A 21186-nucleotide genomic window follows, 5' to 3' on the forward strand; every position below is an offset into this window, starting at 1 on the left:
TTTGTTAGATGCCGCAGAACGCTGTGGGTAGCTGCCTGACCCGTAAATATTGGTCTGTGTTGTGCTTTACTTCTGTATTTACAGCTTTGGGAGTTGATACATTTGCTCATTTGTAAGATTGTCTCCTGGGGCCAAGGAAGAATATATTTATGAAAAATTCTGACAAGGTGTTGCCACCTGCCCTCCAGAAAAGTTAAATCAGTCTGAACACTTTTTGCCCACACCCGTCCTGGGTGTCAGTTTTTATGTACTTTTGCTTAGCTGATGGATAGTGGTGCTAATAATCTTTTATTTGCATCTCTTTTGTTAAGGGTGAAGTTGAATAGTTTTTCACATATCATCCATTTGTAGTTCTTATTTTGTGACTTGTATTCTGTGCACAATTTTCTGTGAGGGTATTGGTTTTCTTTTTGATTTCTTACAACTCTTTGGATGTTAAGAATATTCTATTAAATAATGCAGAATAACTGTTCCCTTCTCTCAATTTACCCTGCATATGGTGTGTTTTATGATGGTTTTAAAGTTTTAGATTATAGTCAAGTTAATGAATATTTCCCTACATTGTTCTGGCTTTTGTCTCACCCCTTAAAGGTACTTCCTTTCAAAGCTTTTATGAAGATATGCCCACATTTTATTATTGGTTTTATTTTTTCATTTAATTTTTATTTTTTTCATCTAAAATTTATTTTAATATGAGGGAGAATAGAACATGGACTCAATTTCTTTCTCCTAAATGGCTGCAAGTTTATCTACCACTACTGAAAAATCCCTCTTAACATTTATTTGCTATTTTAATGTCATCATGAATAAATTACCCATATTTGCTTGCATTCATTTCTGGACCTACTATTATGTTTCATTTATCTGTCTATTTTAACACCATTACCACAGTACTTTAATTTAAACCAATGCCATAGTAGCTTTAATAATATACCTTAATATCTGGTAGTACAAGTCCCTCTAAAAGTGGGACAGGAGAGAGCACTGAAAGACTTGTATAGAATAGCAATTCTTAAAATATGATCCATAGGGACTTCCCTGGTGGCGCAGTGGTTAAGAATCTGCCTGCCAATGCAGGAGACACGGGTTTGATCCCTGGTCCGGGAAGATCCCACATGCCGCAGGGCAACTAAGTCTGTGCACCACAACTACTGAGCCTGTGCTCTAGAGTCCACGAGCCATGACTACTGAGCCTGCACCACAACTACTAACACCCGCGCGCCTAGAGCCCATGCTCCGCCACAAGAGAAGTCACCACAATGAGAAGCCCATGCACCGCAAGGAAGAGTAGCCCCCACTCGCTGTAACTAGAGAAAGCCTGCATGCAACAACGAAGACCCAACACAGCCAGAAATAAATAATTAATTTAAAAAAATGATCCATAGGCCACCTTTACAGAACTACATGGGGATTTTTAACAACTGATATTCCTGGTCCCTGCCCAAGAGGTCCTGAACATAAGATGTGTTGAGGAAACTTATTTATTTATTTACTTACTTACCTAGCTAGCTAGCTGCGCCGGGTCTTACTTGTGGCATGTGGGACCTTTAGTTGCGGCATGTGAACTCTTAGTTGTGGCATGTGGGATCTAGTTCCCTGACCAGGGATCAAACCTGGGCCCCCTGTATTGGGAGTACAGAATCTTAGCCACTGGACCACCAGGGAAGTCCCAAGGAAACTCTTTTTACAAGCTCTCAGATGATATTTAAGAACACCATAAGAAACTTAACACTCAGATAAAACATGGTAAGCAACAGTCAAGTTCCTTCTGTTTAAATGTTAAAGAACAGTACCTTTTTATTAATTACGTCTTTTTTTTCACACACACACACACACACGCACACACACACAATTTTATTTTTACAAGAGATAAACTGACACCGAGCATTGTAAATGGATAACCATAACAAAAGCAACAATGATTGCAATTACCAAACACGAAACACACTCATACTATGTCATAATATTGACATTCAGTCTAGTAATCCTCCACTGTAACAGCTCCTTTACTTTGCAGTGAAAATTGATTTGTATATTTTTTGCCTGTGAGTCCTTGTGGGATTTTTTTGTATGTGTGTGGTACGCGGGCCTCTCACTGTTGTGGCCTCTCCCATAGCGGAGCACAGGCTCCGGACGCGCAGGCTCAGTGGCCATGGCTCACGGGCCCAGCTGCTCCGCGGCATGTGAGATCTTTCCGGACCGGGGCACGAACCCACGTCCCCTGCATCGGCAGGCGGACTCTCTCAACAACTGCGCCACCAAGGAAGCCCAGGGATTTTTTAAAAATTCAAATAGAAAGTCACAAAAATTATAATCATCTTCATCAGTTCACTCAGTCCCATGTAATTAATTTTTTTTCATCGTGATCTTTTGTTAGCACTTTTATGAATTCATCAGTTTTCCATTAGAGTTCTGAAAATGCTTATTCATTCAGTTCATCAGTATAGTCGGTTACCAGAAACCTGTACCTGTCAGAGTCTTTTACATGAATTCCTTGAAGATGAAACCCTTTTATAGGAACATATTTGCAAAAGCATCAGAGTCACCCAGAACTGACTGTAAATGACAAAACACTTAAAAATGACCATGGTTAAAGATTTGATGAAAGTTCACAATAATGCAATTGACAAGGATATTTAGTTATTTCTGAGATATACATTTTAAAGTAATAACTAGAATTATGACATAACATTACACCAGAACATATAAGATTATTAGAAATTTCATGTAATGTCTGAAACATTTATATTGACATATTTCCATACAAATAACCCAAAGAAAGTTTACTATTAGTTTTTTGTTGTTGTTTCTTTGTTTATACTACAGGTTCTTATTAGTCATCAATTTTATACATATCAGTGTATACATGTCAATCCCAATCGCCCAATTCAGCACACCACCATCCCCACCCCACCCATGGTTTTCCCCGCTTGGTGTCCATGTGTTTGTTCTTTACATCTGTGTCTCAACTTCTGCCCTGCAAACCAGTTCTTCTGTACTATTTTTCTAGGTTCCACATACATGCGTTAATATACGATCTTTGTTTTTCTCTTTCTGACTTACTTCACTCTGTATGACAGTCTCTAGATCCATCCACGTCTCAACAAATGACTCAATTTCATTCCTTTTTATGGCTGAGTAATATTCCATTGTATTATATGTACCACAACTTCTTTATCCATTCGTCTGTCGATGGGCATTTAGGTTGCTTCCATGACCTGGCTATTGTAAAGAGTGCTGCAATGAACATTGGGGTGCATGTGTCTTTTTGAATTATGGTTTTCTCTGGGTATATGCCCACTAGTGGGATTGCTGGATCATATGGTAATTCTATTTTTAGTTCTTTAAGGAACCTCCATACTGTTCTCCATAGTGGCTGTATCAATTTACATTCCCACCAACAGTACAAGAGGGTTCCCTTTTCTCTGCACACTCTCCAGCATTTGTTGTTTATAGATTTTCTGAGGATGCCCATTCTAACTGGTGTGAAGTGATACCTCATTGTAGTTTTGATTCGCATTTCTCTAATAATTAGTGATGTTGAGAAGCTTTTCATGTACCTCTTGGCCGTCTGTATGTCTTCTTTGGAGAAATGTCTATTTAGGTCTTTTGTCCATTTTTGGATTGGGTTGTTTTTTTCTTAATATTGAGCTGCATGAGCTGTTTATATATTTTGAAGATTAATCCTCTGTCCATTGATTCATTTGCAAATATTTTCTCCCATTCTGAGAGTTGTCTTTTCATATTGTTTATGGTTTCCTTTGCTGTGCAAAAGCTTTTAAGTTTCATTAGGTCCCATTTGTTTATTGTTGTTTTTATTTCCATTACTCTAGAAGATGGATCTAAAAAGATCTTACTGTGATTTATGTCAAAGAGTGTTCTCTCTATGTTTCCCTCTAAGAGTTTTATAGTGTCCGGTCTTACATTTAGGTCTTGAATCCATTTTGAGTTTACCTTTGTGTATGGTGTTAGGGAGTGTTCTAATTTCATTCTTTTACATGTAGCTGTCCAGTTTTCCCAGCACCACTTATTGAAGAGACTGTCTTTTCTCCATTGTATATCTTTGCCTCCTTTGTCATAGATTAGTTGACCATAGGTGTGTGGGTTTATCTCTGGGCTTTCTATCTTGTTCCATTGATCTATGTTTCTGTTTTTGTGCCAGTACCATATTGTCTTGATTACTGTAGCTTTGTAGTATAGTCTGAAGTCAGGGAGTCTGATTCCTCCAGCTCCGTTTTTTTCCCTCAAGACAGCTTTGGCTATTCGGGGTCTTTTGTGTTTCCATACAAATTTTAAGATTTCTTGTTCTAGTTCTGTAAAAAATGCCATTGGTAATTTGATAGGGATTGCATTGACTCTGCAGATTGCTTTGGGTAGTATAGCCATTTTCACAATATTGATTCTTCCAATCCAAGAACATGGTATATCTCTCCATGTGACCATCATGTCATCTGCAAACATTGACAGTTTTACTTCTTCTTTTCCAATTTGTATTCCTTTTATTTCTTTTTCTTCTCTGATTGCCATGGCTAGGACTTCCAAAACGATGTTGAATAAGAGTGGTGAGAGTGGACATCCTTGCCTCGTTCCTGATCTTACAGGAAATGCTTTCAGTTTTCCACCATTTAGTATGATGTTTGCTGTGGGTTTGTCGTATATGGCCTTTATTACGTTGAGGTGGGTTCCCTCTGGGCCCACTTTCTGGAGAGTTTTTATCATAAATGGGTGTTGAATTTTGTCAAAAGCTGTTTCTGCATCTATTGAGATGATCATATGGTTTTTATTCTTCAGTTTATTAATATGGTGCATCACATTGATTTGCGTATATTGAAGAATCGTTGCATCCCTGGGATGAATCCCACTTGATCATGGTGTATGATCCTTTTAATGTGTTGTTGGATTCTGTTTACTAGTATTTTGTTGAGGATTTTTGCATCTATATTCATCAGTGATATTGGTCTGTAACTTTCTTTTTTTGTAGTATCTTTGTCTGGTTTTGGTATCAGGGTGATGGTGGCCTCATAGAATGAGTTTGGGAGTGTTGCTTCCTCTGCAATTGTTTGCAAGAGTTTGAGAAGGATGGGTGTTAACTCTTCTCTAAATGTTTGGTACAATTCACCTGTGAAGCCATGTGGTCCTGGACTTTTGTTTTTTGGAAGATATTTAATCACAGTTTCAATTTCATTACTTGTGATTGGTATGTTCATATTTTCTGTTTCTTCCTGGTTCAGTCTTGGAAGATTATACCTTTCTAAGAATTTGTCCATTTCTTCCAGGTTGTCCATTTTATTGGCCTAGAGTTGCTTGTAGTAGTCTCTTAGGATGCTTTGTATTTCTGTGGTGTCTGTTGTAACTTCTTTTTCATTTCTAATTTCATTGATTTGAATCCTCTCCCTCTTTTTCTTGATAAGTCTGGCTAGTGGTTTATCAATTTTTTTTATCTTCTCCAAGAACCAGCTTTTAGTTTTATTGATCTTTGCTACTGTTTTCTTTGTTTCTATTTCATTTATTTCTGCTCTGATATTTATGATTTCTTTCCTTCTGCTAACTTTGGGTTTTGTTTGTTCTTCTTTCTCTAGTTCCTTTAGGTGTAAGGTTAGATTGTTTATTTGAGATTTTTCTTGTTTCTTGATGTAGGCTTGTATAGCTATAAACTTCGCTCTTAGAACTGCTTTTGCTGCATCCCGTAGGTTTTGGGTCATTGTGTTTTCACTGTCGCTTGTTTCTAGGTATTTTTTGTTTTCCTCTTTGATTTCTTCAGTGATCTCTTGGTTATTTAGTAACGTGTTGTTTAGCCTCTGTGTTTTTTACGTTTTTTCCACTGTAACTGATTTCTAATCTCATAGCTTTGTGGTCAGAAAAGATGCTTGATATGATTTCAATTTTCTTAAATTTACTGAGGCTTGATTTGTGACCCAAGATGTGATCTATCCTGGAGAATGTTCCGTGTGCACTTGAGAAGAAAGTGTAATCTGCTGTTTTTGGATGGAATGTCCTATAAATATCAATTAAATCTATCTGGTCTATTGTGTCATTTAAAGCTTGTGTTGCCTTATTAATTTTCTGTTTGGATGATCTGTCCATTGGTGTAAGTGAGGTTTAAAATCCCCTACTATTATTGTATTACTGTTGATTTCGTCTTTTATAGCTGTTAGCTGTTGCCTATGTATTGAGGTGCTCCTATGTTGGGTGCATATATATTTATAATTGTTATATCTTCTCCTTGGATTGATCCCTTGATCATTATGTAGTGACCTTCCTTGTCTCTTGTAACATTCTTTATTTTAAAGTCTGTTTTATCTGATATGAGTATTGCTACTCTACCTTTCTTTTGATTTCCATTTGCGTGGAATATCTTTTTCCATCCCCTCACTTTCGTTCTGAATGTGTCCCTAGGTCTGAAGTGGGTCTCTTGTAGATAGCATATAGATGGGTCTTGTTTTTGAATCCATTCAGCAAGCCTGTGTCTTTTGGTTGGGGCATTTAATCCTTTCACGTTTAAGGTAATTATCTATATGTAAGTTCCTATGACCATTTTCTTAATTGTTTTGGGTTTGTTTTTGTAGGTCCTTTTCTTCTCTTGTGTTTCCCACTTAGAGAAGTTCTGTTAGTATTTGTTGTAGGGCTGGTTTGGTGGTGCTGAATTCTCTTAGCTTTTGCTTGTCTGTAAAGCTTTTTGATTTCTCCATTGAATCTGAATGAGATCCTTGCTGGGTAGAGTCATCTTGGTTGTAGGTTCTTCCCTTTCATCACTTTAAGTATATCATGCCACTCTCTTCTGGCTTGTAGAGTTTCTGCTGAGAAATCAGCTGTTAACCTTATGGGAGTTCCCTTGTATGTTATTTGTCATTTTTCCCTTGCTGCTTTCAGTAGTTTTTCGTTGTCCTTAATTTTTGCCAATTTGATTACTGTGTGTCTCGGCATGTTTCTCCTTGCGTTTATCCTGTATGGGACTCACTGTGCTTCCTGGACTTGGGTGGCTATTTCCTTTCCCATGTTAGGCAAGTTTTCGACTATAATCTCTTCAAATATTTTCTCTGGTTCTTTCTCTCTCTCTTCTCCTTCTGGGACCCCTATAATGCGAATGTTGTTGCATTTAATGTCCCAGAGGTCTCTTAGGCTGTCTTCATTTCTTTTCATTCTTTTTTCTTTATTCTGTTCCACAGCAGTGAATTCCACCATTCTGTCTTACAGGTCACTTATTCGTTCTTCTGCCTCAGTTATTCTGCTATTGATTCCTTCTAGTGTAGTTTTTATTTATTTATTGTATTGTTCATCTCTGTTTGTTCTTTAATTCTTCTAGGTCTTTGTTAAACATTTCTTTCATCTTCTCTATTTTTGCCTCCATTCTTTTTCTGAGGTCCTGGATCATCTTCACTATCACTGTTCTGAATTCTTTTTCTGGAAAGTTGCCTATCTCCACTTCATTTAGTTGTTTTTCTTGGGTTTTATCTTGTTCCTTCATCTGGTACATAGCCCTCTGCCTTTTCATCTTGTCTATCTTTCTGTGAATGTGGTTTTTGTTCCACTGGCTGCAGGATTGTTGTTCTTCTTGCTTCTGCCGTCTGCCCTCTAGTGGATGAGGTTGTCTAAGAGGCTTGATGGGAAGGACTGGTGGTGGGTAGAGGTGACTGTTCTTAATTACATCTCTGTATTAATTACATGTGTATAGGTAGTCAGTTATATATCCTGTCACTAAACATATTTTGAGAAATTATGTAGTCCATGTGCTAAGTATGCTGAGAGTACAAGGATAACACCTTGTATTTGAGATTTGACTTTAGGATGTATAGTCATACTCCCTAATTACACATATGCACACACACACCTCAAGCTCCTATTATACTTTAGGTTAAAGTAAAACTACTGCTCGCGGTTAGGTTGGGAAAAAATATGTGTACAACTTGAATGGAATTATGGAGAGCAGTTTGCTAGTTGTAAGGTAATCCAAAAAAAAAAGAAAAACAAAAACAGAAAAAGGTGAGTGCATTGGATGATGGGAGAGAGAGTAAAGAAACAACAAGATCAAATGGGGCAAACCAAAGAAAGAAGCTTTCCTGGATGGGAGAAAGTACAGTATGGCAAGTAGAATTAAATACTCAGTACTTTTGCAATGAGAAGCAGAAGAACACTTTATTAAATCTACCTGTGCTTTCTGAATTTCTCATGTCATTCAGTCTTTCACCTTGATATACTGGGATTATGTTATCAGCAAATTTTCTACTTGAGCTTGTCACTTATGGCAACACAGGTATTTTGTTCAACTCGCTTTGTTTAAAACGTGTTATTTATCTCCACTTATGATCATGTTAGGGCAGCAATCCTAGCCAACAGGACAGGACATTGAATCCCAGCTAAATGCTTCATAACTGTGTCTTTTTGTGTTTGTTACTTGCCTTTCCTTAGATTCGGGAATACCCGATTGATGTCCAAAGCAACCAGCTTCCCTTCCTGCGGAATCCAGATATCCTGGTGGGAGAAAATGACCTAACTGCCCTTAGCTATCTACATGAGCCTGCAGTTTTGCATAATTTAAAGGTCCGTTTCCTGGAGTCCAACCATATCTATACTTACTGTGGTAAGTGGGGGCTATCTATTGGCTGTGTGTGTTTGAAAGTGCTTACAATCTTTAGACTTTACGTGTTAAACTCCATTGGTTAAGAATCCTACTTTCACTCTCACTTTAAGTGCCTCTCACCAGAGACCCTTGAAATGTTTGCAGTCAGTGAATGTGGCTTAATTAGGCTGCCATACCTCTCTGTGGGAGGATTGGTGTTAATCACAGCTCCAGCATGGAAGAAATGGGCCACACCTTGTGGCTTGATGGTCAGGCACAGTCCTGGAATCAGTAAGAGAGCAGTAAATCCATCCCAATGTGCTAGCGCAGGCGTTTGCTCTCACTGTGGAGTGCACTGATGCAAATGTACATCTGGCTTGTTTTTGTTTTTGTTTTTTAACTTTTTATTTTATATTGGAGTATAGGTGATTAATAATGTGTTAGTTTCAGGTGTACAGCAAAGTGATTTAGTTATACATATATGTGTATCTCTTCTTTTTCAAATTCTTTTCCCCTTTAGGTTGTTACATAGTATTGAGCAGAGTTCCCTGTGCTATACGTAGGTCCTTGTTTGTTATCCATTTTAAATATAGCATTGCGCACGTGTCAATCCCAAACTCCCCGACTATCTCTCCCCACCACACTTCCTCCCGGTAACTGTAAGTTGATTCTCTAAGTCTGTGAGTCTGTTTCTGTTTTGTAAATAACTTCATTTGTATTCTTTTTTTAAAGATTCTACATATAAGCAATATCATACAATATTTGTCTTTCTCTGTCTGACTTACTTCACTCAATATGACAATCTCTGTGTCCATCCATGTTGCTACACATGGCATTATTTCATTCTTTTTAATGGCTGAGTAATATTCCATTGTATATATGTACCACATCTTCTTTACCCATTCTTCTATCGATGGACATTTAGGTTTCTTCCATGTCTTGGCTATTGTAAACAGTGCAATGAACACTGGGGTGCATGTTTTTGTTTTCTGCTTGAGAAGGGGCTGCCTTTCTGTCTGATTCTCACTTGCCCATGTACAAACATGTGCATGATGAATGTATGTTGAATTCATGATCAGCAACCATGACAAATGCTTTTTTAAAATTTATTTTTTAGTTGAAATATAATTGATTAACAATGTTGTGTTAATTTCAATATCCTGGTGTATCCCAGGATATTGAATATAGTTCCCTGTGCTATACAGTAGGACCTTGTTATTTATCCATTCTATATGTAGTAGTTTGCATCTACTAACCCCAAATTCCCAGTCCATCCCTCCCCCACCCCACTCCCCCTTGGCAACCACAAGTCTGTCCGCTACATATGTGAGTCCTTTTCTGTTTCATAGGTAGGTTCATTTGTGCCATATTTTAGATTCCACATATAAGTGATATCATATGGTATTCATCTTTCTCTTTCTGACTTCACTTAGTATGATAATCTCTGCATCTATGTTGCTGCAAATGGCATTTCATTCTTTTTTATGGCTGAGTAGTATTTGTATATATACACACACACACATATACATATACACACAGGCATACCCCACATCATCTTTATCCCTTCATCTGTTGATGGACATTTAGGTTGTTTCCATGTCTTGGCTATTGTAAATAGTGCTTCTATGAACATAGGGGTGCATGTATCTTTTTGAATTACAGTTTTGTCTGTATATATGCCCAGGAGTGGGGTTGCTGGATCATGTGGTAATTCTATTTTTAGTTTTCTGAGGAACCTGCATACTGTTCTCCATAATGGCTGCACCAACTTACATTCCCACCAGCAGTGTACGAGGGTTCCCTTCTCTGCATACATCTCCAGCATTTGTTATTAGTAGACTTTTTAATGGTGGCCATCCTGACTGGTGTGAGGTGGTACCTCACTGTGGTTTTGATTTGCATTTCTCTCATAATTAGCAATGTTAAGCATCTTTTCATGTGCCTATTGGTTATCTGTATGTCTTCTTTGGAGAAATGTCTGTTTAGGTCTTCTGCCCATTTTTTGACTGGGTTGTCTGTTTTTCTGTTGTTGAGTTGTATGAGCTGTATGTATATTTTGGAAATTAAGCCCTTGTTGATTGCATTGTTTGCAAGTATTTTCTCCTATTCTGTAGGTTGTCTTTTCTTTTCTTTTTTATGGTTTCCTTTGCTGTGCAAAAGCTTGTAAGTTTGATTAGGTCCCATTTGTTTATTTTTGTTTTTATTTCTGTTGTCTTGGGAGACTGACCTAAGAAAACATTGGTATGATTTATGTGCCATGACAAATGCTTTAAAGAAATGTCCTAAAATTTCTCTCACATGTTTCTTGAAATTTCTCAATTTCCCCCATCCCAAATTTTAGCTTCTCTTTTTTAGACTATTGTTAAGTGGTATGGTGAAAACAAGAACCCTATATATATTGTCATTTGAGGGGCAAAACGTTTTAGGATCTGGGTGCAGAGTCAGCTGAGGGCTTCTTTGTGGAGGGTTGTCCCATTTGTACTTCAGTGCCTTGGTCTTATCTGTGATCCTAGGTGAGCCCTCAAGGGGTCAGGGTTCTTTTCATTGTGATCTCCCACTTTGGTTTGGAATTGGCTACTAAATTAGGGTGAGCTTTTATGCCAGATTTCGGGAGCTGGAAATACCGTGTTGATTTCAGCGCTTGAGAGAGTTTCCCAAAGCTCCTTTCCCCCAATTGCTAGTGAGAGTTTTATTTGAAAGAAGCCCTCAGTAAGTGTTTTTTTTTTTTTTTTTCAAAAATGGGAACATATGTATATGTATAACTGATTCACTTTGTTATAAAGCAGAAACTAACATGCCATTGTAAAGCAATTATACTCCAATAAAGATGTTAAAAAATAATAAATAAAAAAGATTTTTGAAAATCTCTCTTTTTGCAGAAAGGGGTAAATGACCACCAGCTTCGCTCTTTACAGGCCTTCCTTCCAAGAGAGGTCCGGGTGTCTGTCTGTATTTATCCAAGTGTACCTTGGCTCTTCCAGCTTCAGCTTTCAGAGTGACTGATGTAGCGCAGAATTCTAAGTCATCAAGAAGCACTCTTACCTGTTGTGGAGGGGGCTGAGACATTTTAGGAAAATGTGTGACCTCAGAGTATAATATCAAAATTTAAATGGGATGAACTAGGGTTTTATACAACTCTCAGTAACCAGTAGAATGTGAGAGGCTGTTTTTAAGGCAAATGACTTGGAGAATTCTCTTATTAAGTGGAGTTTTTCTGAGTTCTGGGCCTTATGTTTCATTCCAGGTTGTATTTTCAGGAAAACTTGCATCTGAAGAGGACTTTGTCTTTTTCCTCTCCTTGCCCTTTCTTCTTTACTTGGATAATGTGGTTTATGAAGTTTCACGTTTCTTTCTCTCTCTCTCCCTCTCTCTCGTATTCTTTCCCCTTTTAATAGACTTTACATTTTACAGCAATTTTAGGCTGAGTGGAAGGTACACAGATTTCCCATATAACCCCTTTCCCAACACATGCAGAGCCTTCCCCACTATCACCGTTCTGCTCAAGAGTGAAACATTTGTTAAAATTGATGAACCCACAATGACACATCGCTATCACCCAAAATCCATAGTTCACATTAGGTCACTCTTGGTGTTGTATGTTCTGTGGGTTTAGACAAATGTATAATGACATGTAGCCACCATTATGGTATCATAACAGTCATTTCACTGCCCTAAAAGTCATCTGTGCTCTGCCTGTTCATCCCTCTCTCCCCACGAACCCCTGGCAACCACTGATTTTTTATACTGTCTCTATAATTTTCCCTTTATAGAATATCGTATGGTGTAGTCACAGTGTGTAGCCTTTTCGAATTGGCTTCTTTCACCTAGTAATATGTATTTAAGTTTTCTCCATGTCTTTTCATGTCTTGATAAATCATTTCTTTATAACACTAATATTCCATTATTCAGTGTACCACAGTTTGTCTATTCACCTACTGTAGGACATCTTCGTTGCTTCTGAGTTTTGGCAGTTATGAATATAGCTGTTATAAACATCCACGTGCAGGTTTTTGTGTGGATATGTTTTTGACTCCTTTAGCTAAATACCAAGGAGTGTGATTATTGGATCATATGGTAAGATTATGTTTAGTTTCATAAGAGACTTCCAAAGTGGCTGTGCCCTTTTGCATTACCACCACTGATGAAATAAGAGTTTCCTTTGCTCCACATCCTTGCCAGCATTTGACATTGCCAGTGTTCTGGATTTTGGCCATGCTAGTAGGTGTATAGTGGTATCTCATTGGTGTTTCAATCTGCATTTCCCTAATGACTTATGATGTGGAGCATCTTTTCCCATGCTTATTTGCCATCTCTATATCGTCTTTGGTGAGGTGTTTGTTTAGGTCTTTTGCCTATTTTTTAATTAGATGGTTCATTCCCTTACTGTTGGGTTTTAAGAGTCCTTTGTATATTTTGGGTAACAGTCCTTTATCAGATATGTCTATGGCTTGTCTTCTAATTCTCTTTGACTGTGCTTCTTTTCAAACACCAGAAAGGAGCACAATGTAGGAGCTCTCCCATCTTGGCAGGGACCCTTTCCATTCTTGCCTTCTCTTCCCCAAATGACTGGAAAAGCTAACATTTTTTGTACCCATCAGTGGTTCCCTTGAGATCCAGAATATGTTTATGTGAAAGAAAAAGGCATGAATTTTTCTTATCTTGAATATTGAATTTGTTTTTTTCTCGCTCTTCACATTCTCAAATATCAATTTACCTTGCCCTTCCGTAAAAGATCTTCAGGGTGAGAGGATTTGCTAACTCTTCATTCAACATGTAGCTATTGAGTCCACCATTGCAATATGTCCTTTGGGGGACACAAGATGGGAAAAATAGTGAAGTGAAAGATAATGCATCATATAGTGTCATGTGAGACAATAAAAAGTAGCCAACATTCAGTGCTTACCATGCAAGTCTGAATGGTGTGAATGTTCTCCCTATTAACCATTTTACCCTCAGGATAACCAGGGAAATGCAATTATTATCCCCATTTTGCAGCCTAGGAAACTAAGGCACTCAGAGGTTAAGTAATTTGGCAAAGTCACACAATAATCAGCTGATGCATAGCACAGGGAGATCAGCTAGGTGCTTTGTGACCACCTAGAGGGGTGGGATAGGGAGCGGGGAGGGAGATGCAAGAGGGAGGGGATATGGGGATATATGTACACGTATAGCTGATTCACTTTGTTACACAGCAGAAACCAACAGAACATTGTAAAGCCATTTATACTCCAGTAAAGAAGTTAAAAAATAAATAAATAAAAAATAATCGGCTGAGCCAAAATTTGACATTACGATGTGTAAATCATATTTCCTATTCACAAGTTGTTTATATTTTAGTTAAGACAGCCCACATACAAATGAGAAATTAATAGTCCCTCTTTTAGATTTTAATTCTGAGACTTTTTTTTTAAGCCTAACACCTGTTGTCAGGGTTAAGTACCCTCTTCTTTCTGATCCTGCAACACTTTATACATGTCTCTTTTATGAGTTCAATTTGTTGAGCATTTTTGCGTGCGTGTTTGTGTGTGTGTGCACACGTGCCCATGCATACGTGCTTGTTCCATGCTCTAGGGCATTTGGAGGCCTGGCCTGTCATTCTTTTCTCCATCAGGGCCTAGCAGAGTGCCTGATAAACACACATACATCTAGATTTAGTTGAGTGATTGGTCAAGACTCCTTCTGTTCCTGTTTCCTTCTTTAGTTCTGATGTAGATGAACAGGAGCCTGTAAAGCTCTTGTCAGGAGGCCGTCGTGCTCTCAGAATCTGACTGCGTTTTCTGTTTGCAGGGATCGTGCTTGTTGCCATTAATCCTTATGAACAGTTGCCAATCTATGGTCAAGATGTCATCTATGCCTACAGTGGCCAAAACATGGGGGATATGGACCCTCACATCTTTGCTGTGGCCGAGGAAGCCTACAAGCAGATGGCCAGGTAAGAATAACCTCAGCCCAGAAGTCCTCCTGGGTAGTCAGAGGGAAGAAAAGGGAGTTTCTGCCTTCTTTGGCTGCTTTTTCTCAGTGGTGGAGTGGTGATTCTGGGATTGAGGAAGAGTCTTGGGAACCAAACCAGTTCAGGTTCTTTTCTTACCACGTTTCCTCATGTCTTCATCTTATTCTTGTGAACCTGAACCTTGGCTTGGAGAACAGTGGCTCCTTAGACTTACTTCAGTTTTGAACAATGCAGTTAATGCCTAGTGTTTCATCTCTCCTTGACTTTCTTTTGGCCTTCTCTCCTCCCCTCCAGGTGTAATGAATCCATTTTATACCATCACCATTCATTTTGCAGATCTCACTGAAGGCTCCCTTTTGAAGGAACCAGGACTCTGACAACTTCTTGAGATGGCAGGCATTTGGGGCAGAAATAGAAATTTCAAATTAGCAGTCATGCATCGTGGTTTCGGGTTTTTAGCCTGGAAGTGGAGTTCTGTTTAGGCACTTAGGCAGGTCTGATTTTCGAACTCTGAAAGATAGGTACAGGTCTGTTTCATCAGAAGGTGGGCTAGGTGAGTGTATTGCTCCGGGTTCTGCAGGGCAATAGAACCAATATGGAGTGTGTGTGTGTGCGTGTGTGCGTGTGTGTGTGTATGTAAAGAGAGGGATTTTTATTTTAAGGAATTGGCTCATGCAATTGTGGAGGCTTGGCATGTCCAAAATCTGCAGGGTAGGCTGGCAGACGGGAGATCCAGGGGAAAAATACTGCATTTTGAGTCTGAAGGCTTTCTACTGGCAGAATTCTCTTCAGTGGGGATGTCAAATTTTTTTCTCTTATGATCTTCAACTGCTTGGGTGAGGCCCACCCAGGTCTACTGATGTAAATGTTAATTTCATTTAGAAAAAAACACCTTCATAGCCAGTATTCAGACTAGTGTTTGACCAAATGTCTGGGAACGGTGGCCTAGCCAAGTTGACACAAAATTAACCACCACAGTGTTGGTCTTGAACTGTCAAGATATAGTATAGGGAAAGATAGTTTTACCAAAGTTTTGGCGGAAATGCATTTTTCCAATTAACAGAAAAATGCTGGATCCTTTCAGCTAAATCTTTTTGCCACCTCTAGAGAATATCTTACAGAGCTAGCAGGAAAGGTAGGTGTCCTTTGTGGGGAGGAGGGCTGCTTAGGCTAATTTAGTGAGAGGAGTGAGAAAGAATCCCACTTAAGGTGGTGTGTGCTTCGGTGGATATGAGTGTAATTTTCAGCCCAATGAAAGTTTCCATGAGGAAAGACTGTTATATAGGTTTCCTTACTAATTTATAATGTTTTATTGCTGGTTGTGGAGATCAGTATGTAAAAGGTCTGCTTCCTTATGGATACACAGTGACCATATTCAATATAAGCAGTGATTGGAGAACAGCAATATAATAAGTAGAATGATCTACAACCATTTTATTTCTCCCAAATGTGATAGATTGTGGAGCTAAAATGGTCATGACCTTTGATCTCTCTGATGCCATAAAACGACCACATACTATGTTCATCTGCTATCAGGGCTTGACCTGGAGTCGCTTAGCTTGGTAAGCTGTTGAGGCACACACCTGTGGACTGAAGTGTAGTTCAAGGTCAGATCACATGTGGAGAAGAATGAGGGGTAGCGTGATGTAGCACACGGCCTCGCTCAGGTGTATGCACAGTGGAGGGGGACCTGGGGTCTGGACAAGCTTCTGTGTCTTGGGAGAATCACTTAATCCAAGTCATCCTTTGCTCCATGTGAAGATGATTATCCTTCCTCCTTTACAGATGGTTTCTTTCTGGCTCTAAAATGGAAGGTGAGTATGGCCTGGTTCTGACGACTTCCTACCATGCTAAAAGTTCTGCCAGCTCCCTGAGACTTGTCCTTTCATGGATGTCATTGATGTTTGTTTTTCATCCCATTCTCCTTTCCTAGCCAGTTGCACTTAGATGTATCAGAAGTTGCTCTTCTTTATCAGACTTCTTGAGGCTCACCTACAGCTTTGAGAAAAATCTAGCCTCCACTTTTATCCATACCATAGATCCTGTTGATTAAATACCTACATTCTTCCTTTCCGTGCCAGAAACTGTACTCTTGGGTTGTTTCACTTGTTTGGGTCCTTGTTCACACCTGCTAGAGAGAAAGGGCAGGTGTGGGCATCCAGGGTGGTGGTGATATGATCTTGCCTAGAGTAATGCATTTGATGATTAAGGGGTTTGGATGTTAAAGTTGGACAAGGAGTTGCTTCCTTAAGGATTTTCCTTAAAGTGCTAAGCCTTATACTCGTTTTACCCACTGAGTCCTAGGGTGTAGCCAAATAATTTTGCTGAAGTTCTTGTGCAGTTTTTGCTCATGAACGTGCATTAGAAGCATAAGGCCAGCACACGTGGCCACAGGAGAGAGAGCTATTTTTGTACAAGTTCTGTTGTCAGCACCTCGTGGTTTCTGCTACTGATCTGAGAGGCATATTAGAAGCCCCAGCAGAATCTTTGCAGGGAAAGAGGGAGTCCCACTGGTCAGATGCAGGGACGGTTTTTGCTGCATTTCCATTATGGGCCTTCTCTGTGAAGTTTGAATACTAGAACACGTTCATTTAACAATACTTGCCAACTGTAGTGTGCTCTTCCTGACTCATCAGTAGTTTTTGAAATAATTGTTATGTGGATCAAGTATCCACAGTCTAACACAGTTTGCTTTGAATCTGAGCCTCCATAACCGCTGGGCAAAATAAAGGGTACAAGAAACTAAAGTTAATGACTCCCAGTCTTTGGTGACTATGAGTCAGTTGGCCTTGGACTCAGCAACGCTTTCTCTTGATTCACTGGGGACTGAATTTTCTTTCTTCATGTCTTTCACACTGGGACACTCCAATTTTTGATGCTTTGAGTGTGTGTGGGGAGTCTGTCAAAGCTCAAAGGGATAAATCCAGACCTTGATCCCCATCCTCAGGTTTCCATCCAGCATCTTGTGCTGGACAGAAAGGTTGAGGAGACACAATAACAAGATGGTTGGTTCATTGTCCCTGTCCCTGTTGACTTCAAGACTAGGCTCGAGAGTAATTGGAGATTCACAGTGAATAAAAAGGCTAAGCTAGTATAAAACATCAAATTCTTGAATTCTGTCTTCCACATAAGAAACTATAGTTCCCGTGAGAAAGGGGACTGACCGCTACTTTATTTCTGCTCCTCCCTTGTTCAAGATCTGAAATGCCCATCCCCTCATTTTTACCTCCCCTGATTCCAGCCTCAGCTCCTGTGTTAAGTCATATCAGCCAATTGTGAAGTATCAGTTATTTGATAGGCTCCTTCCTGAATGAACACTAAGAAATGTGAGACCTCTCCCCACTTCTTAAGGTGCCCACAGTCTGGTTGGAGAGAGAGGACACAGTAGGCCAAAAAGCCTGTAACTGCAGGAAGTGTAAATTGAAGCCATGCTCAGTGTTGTTTGAATTGAGTTTGGAGATGATTGTCACACCTGGGCCAAGAAAACTGTAGCGTTTAACCTGGATCTTGATGAATTGGTAGCATATGTAGAGTGAGAAGCAGAACTCCAGGTGGGTGGAGTAGAGTGAGCATTACGCTAACAGTGGGGCCTCAGAAAGTACGGTCACTAAACCACAGTGACATAGTGCTTCACACCCCCTAGGATGTTTGTCATCAGAAAGACATAACAACAGGAGTTGGCAAGGGGCTTCCCTGGTGGCGCAGTGGTTGAGGGTCCGCCTGCCGATGCAGGGGACGCGGGTTCGTGCCCCGGTCCGGGAAGATCCCACATGCCGCGGAGCGGCTGGGCCCGTGAGCCATGGCCGCTGAGCCTGCATGTCCGGAGCCTGTGCTCCACAACGGGAGAGGCCACAACAGTGAGAGGCCCGCGTACCGCAAAAAAAAAAAAAAAAAAAAAAAGAGTTGGCAAGGATGTGGAGAAATTAGAATCCTCATACGCTGCTAGTGGGAATGTAAAATGGTGCAGCTGCTTTGTAAAATAGTCCAGCAGTTCTTCAAAAGGTTAGACACAGTTACCACAGGACTCAGCAATTCTACTTTTATGTATGTACCCAAGAGAAATGAAAACATGTTCACCCAGAAACTCATCCACAAACATCCGTAGCAGAATTATTCACAGTAGCCAAAAGGTGGGGAAAAAACTAACTATCCATCAACTGACCAATGGATAAATAAAATGTGGTTATAGCCATACAGTGGAATATTATTTGATACATAGAAAGGAACAAAATACTGATACAGGGATGAACCTTGAAAATATGCTAAGTGAAAGACGCCAGACATACAAGAACCGATATTGTGCGATTCCACTTATATGAAATGTCCAGAGTAGACAAATATATAGAGAGAAGTAGATTAGTATTTGCCTAGGGCTGGAGGTTTGAGGGGAATGGGGAGTGATTGCTGATGAGGATGTCTTGTTTTTTTAAGGGGTGGTGATGGTGGGGGGCCGGTGATGAAAATTTTCTGCAGCTGATTGTGTGGGTGGGTGCGCAGCTCTGCAGATGCCCTGAAACCCACTGAACTGTGTAGTTTAAATGGGTGAATCGTGCGTTCTGTGAATTATATCTCAAAAAAGCTATTATTCACAAAAGCCATGGTTAGGGAACCAGCACCCAGGAAAGCTTAACCTATGTGGTAAGTGCGTCTGTGTCGGGGGGGGGGGGTGTGGATGGTACAGTTAGAGACAGGGTGGCCAGACGGTGGAGGCCTCTGAAGGCCGGGGTGAACTTTGGGAGAAAAGCGTGTTCTATTAACAAAGGGTACAGAGATGGTCAGACGACTCTTGGAAACCCTGGATTAATCAAGTGAACCATCTGCCTTCAAGGCAGGGGGCTTCTCAGGGTAGTTATGTTGACACGCATTCTGAGTCTCCACGATGGGGATGCATTATGCTGGGTTTGCAAATCACAGACACAGACACAAACACAAAACTGTCTTCAAGGACTCTTTGGGAAATGCTGGCCTAGAGCAGTGGAGACATTTTAGAGCTTGTTAGATAAAGAGATAATATGACACAAGGGATGTTCAAAGACCAATTTTTCTCTGATGGGCCTTATTTCAAAATCGCTTCCTTCTCTCCATATTCCTATACCATTTCCCAGGATGAGAACACCTTCTCATGTGGAGTTTAGATTCTTGCGGAAGTACCTTGCCTGTTTCAATGACCTTGTGTAATGATTGATAGTAGATGCTGAAGCTGGGATTCAGACCTGGTCTCTTTGCCCCAAAGCCCTTTGTACGTGCTGAGAAGCTGTACCCCCTCCGTCACTGGTGCCTGTAGACTGGCTCCAGGCAGTCTTCCCCAAACAGAGCAATCTCTGGTCCTCAGGGCCATGAGGACCGAAGGATAGACCTTTTGCCTTAATGTTTCAAAAGTGTCTAAATTCCAGAGTGAGATTAGCGTTTTGGTGTATTTTCTAGCTCTGCTGGTAGGAGTGGGCCACCTTATTGTGCTCCTCAGGTCTGATCCTTTTTTTTTTTTTTTTTAGCTTTTGTGTTCTTTCCTGAAACAGAGTGGGGACACTGCAGAGCGAATTCATTTGCTCGGGTAGCCAAGGTAATAGAGCACACACATTTCCATCTGGCTCTGCTGTGCTGCTGAGCTGTGACTAATAGTGAAAGATGGGACCGCTCCTGTTCAGGGTCCCGGGGAGGAGAAGTGCAGCTCGGCCCACCGGTGGCAGCTGATTGAAACCTGCCCCCACCTGTGGGAGTGCTCCAAGAGAAATCCTGACTGTGGAGATGTGTTGCAGAAGGGAGAGGGGTAATGAGAAAGTTCTACATTTTCCATCTTCGGAGGTCAAAAAAAAAAAAAAAAAAAAGATAGAATTGACAACTTTATCTTCCTGGTCATTGGGGTGGCATACTCCGGGATAGACAAGAACGGACTCAGGAGATTTCAGCATCTCTTTTGGGCTGCAGACTCTGTGGAATTTGGACCTTTGGGAAAATAATTTTTAAAAAGAACTGCACGTAGGTGACCGAAATTCACACTTTGCTTTGAGATCAAGTTTTAACTAGAATGATGTCAGTTTCTTCCTTCCTTTTTGATGTAAGGTAGTTTATTATTCTGGGTTGTATAGTTTGGGGAAGTTTGGGATGTGAAGTACTTTCTTATTGAGCCTCATGTTTTCAGTGTTGAGAGCAGAGCCAGGTTTTGTTTCTCTGTAAGATGTTTGCTATGCGGGAGTGTCCAGGGGTCTGTCCCTGACGATGTCTCTCCCACCTACTGTGTGTCCATGCACAAACCCTTTGGTGCCTGTGGTTCTCAGTGAGTCCACCCTTTAAGGAGAATAGTGGCATCACCTCAGAGAGGGATTTGGACCTGTGAGAGGTCATGAGGAACCTTTAAAACCCGTTGAGTGCTATAAAAATTGGGGGAGCTGATGTTAAAGCTGATGGACAGCTTCCTTGGCTGTCGTTGAATACAACAAGTGATGGCATCTCTGGGGAGGTCAGTGGTTAGGGAGCAGCGACTTCCTGGATTTTTACAGTAAAGTCTGAAGCTGTGACGTCATTCAGCCCTGACTTTTAGATGCAGTTTTGCTTTCCTTTCCATTCATTATGATTTCAAGTCAGGACTAGGTTGTTTTAGGACAAGGTATAGGAGATGTTCAAGATGTCTGAACACAGGAATGACTTTGTCTCCTCTCTGCCATTATCTCTTATTTCTCGA

General features: G+C 40.2%; 1 protein-coding gene across 2 annotated transcripts in view; it reads left to right on the forward strand.

Moving 5' to 3' along the window:
* MYO5B (myosin VB) overlaps positions 1–21186 on the forward strand; it is a 353322-nt gene that overhangs the window by 142139 nt on the left and 189997 nt on the right. For both annotated transcript variants that reach the window (XM_059039745.2, XM_059039744.2), the window contains exons 3-4: positions 8407–8578; positions 14345–14489. In XM_059039745.2, the coding sequence (XP_058895728.1) occupies positions 8407–8578; positions 14345–14489 (317 nt within the window). The remainder of the gene's footprint in view (positions 1–8406; positions 8579–14344; positions 14490–21186) is intronic.

The sequence above is a fragment of the Kogia breviceps genome, chromosome 15 (genome assembly GCF_026419965.1).
Source record: "Kogia breviceps isolate mKogBre1 chromosome 15, mKogBre1 haplotype 1, whole genome shotgun sequence".
Taxonomy (NCBI): domain Eukaryota; kingdom Metazoa; phylum Chordata; class Mammalia; order Artiodactyla; family Physeteridae; genus Kogia; species Kogia breviceps.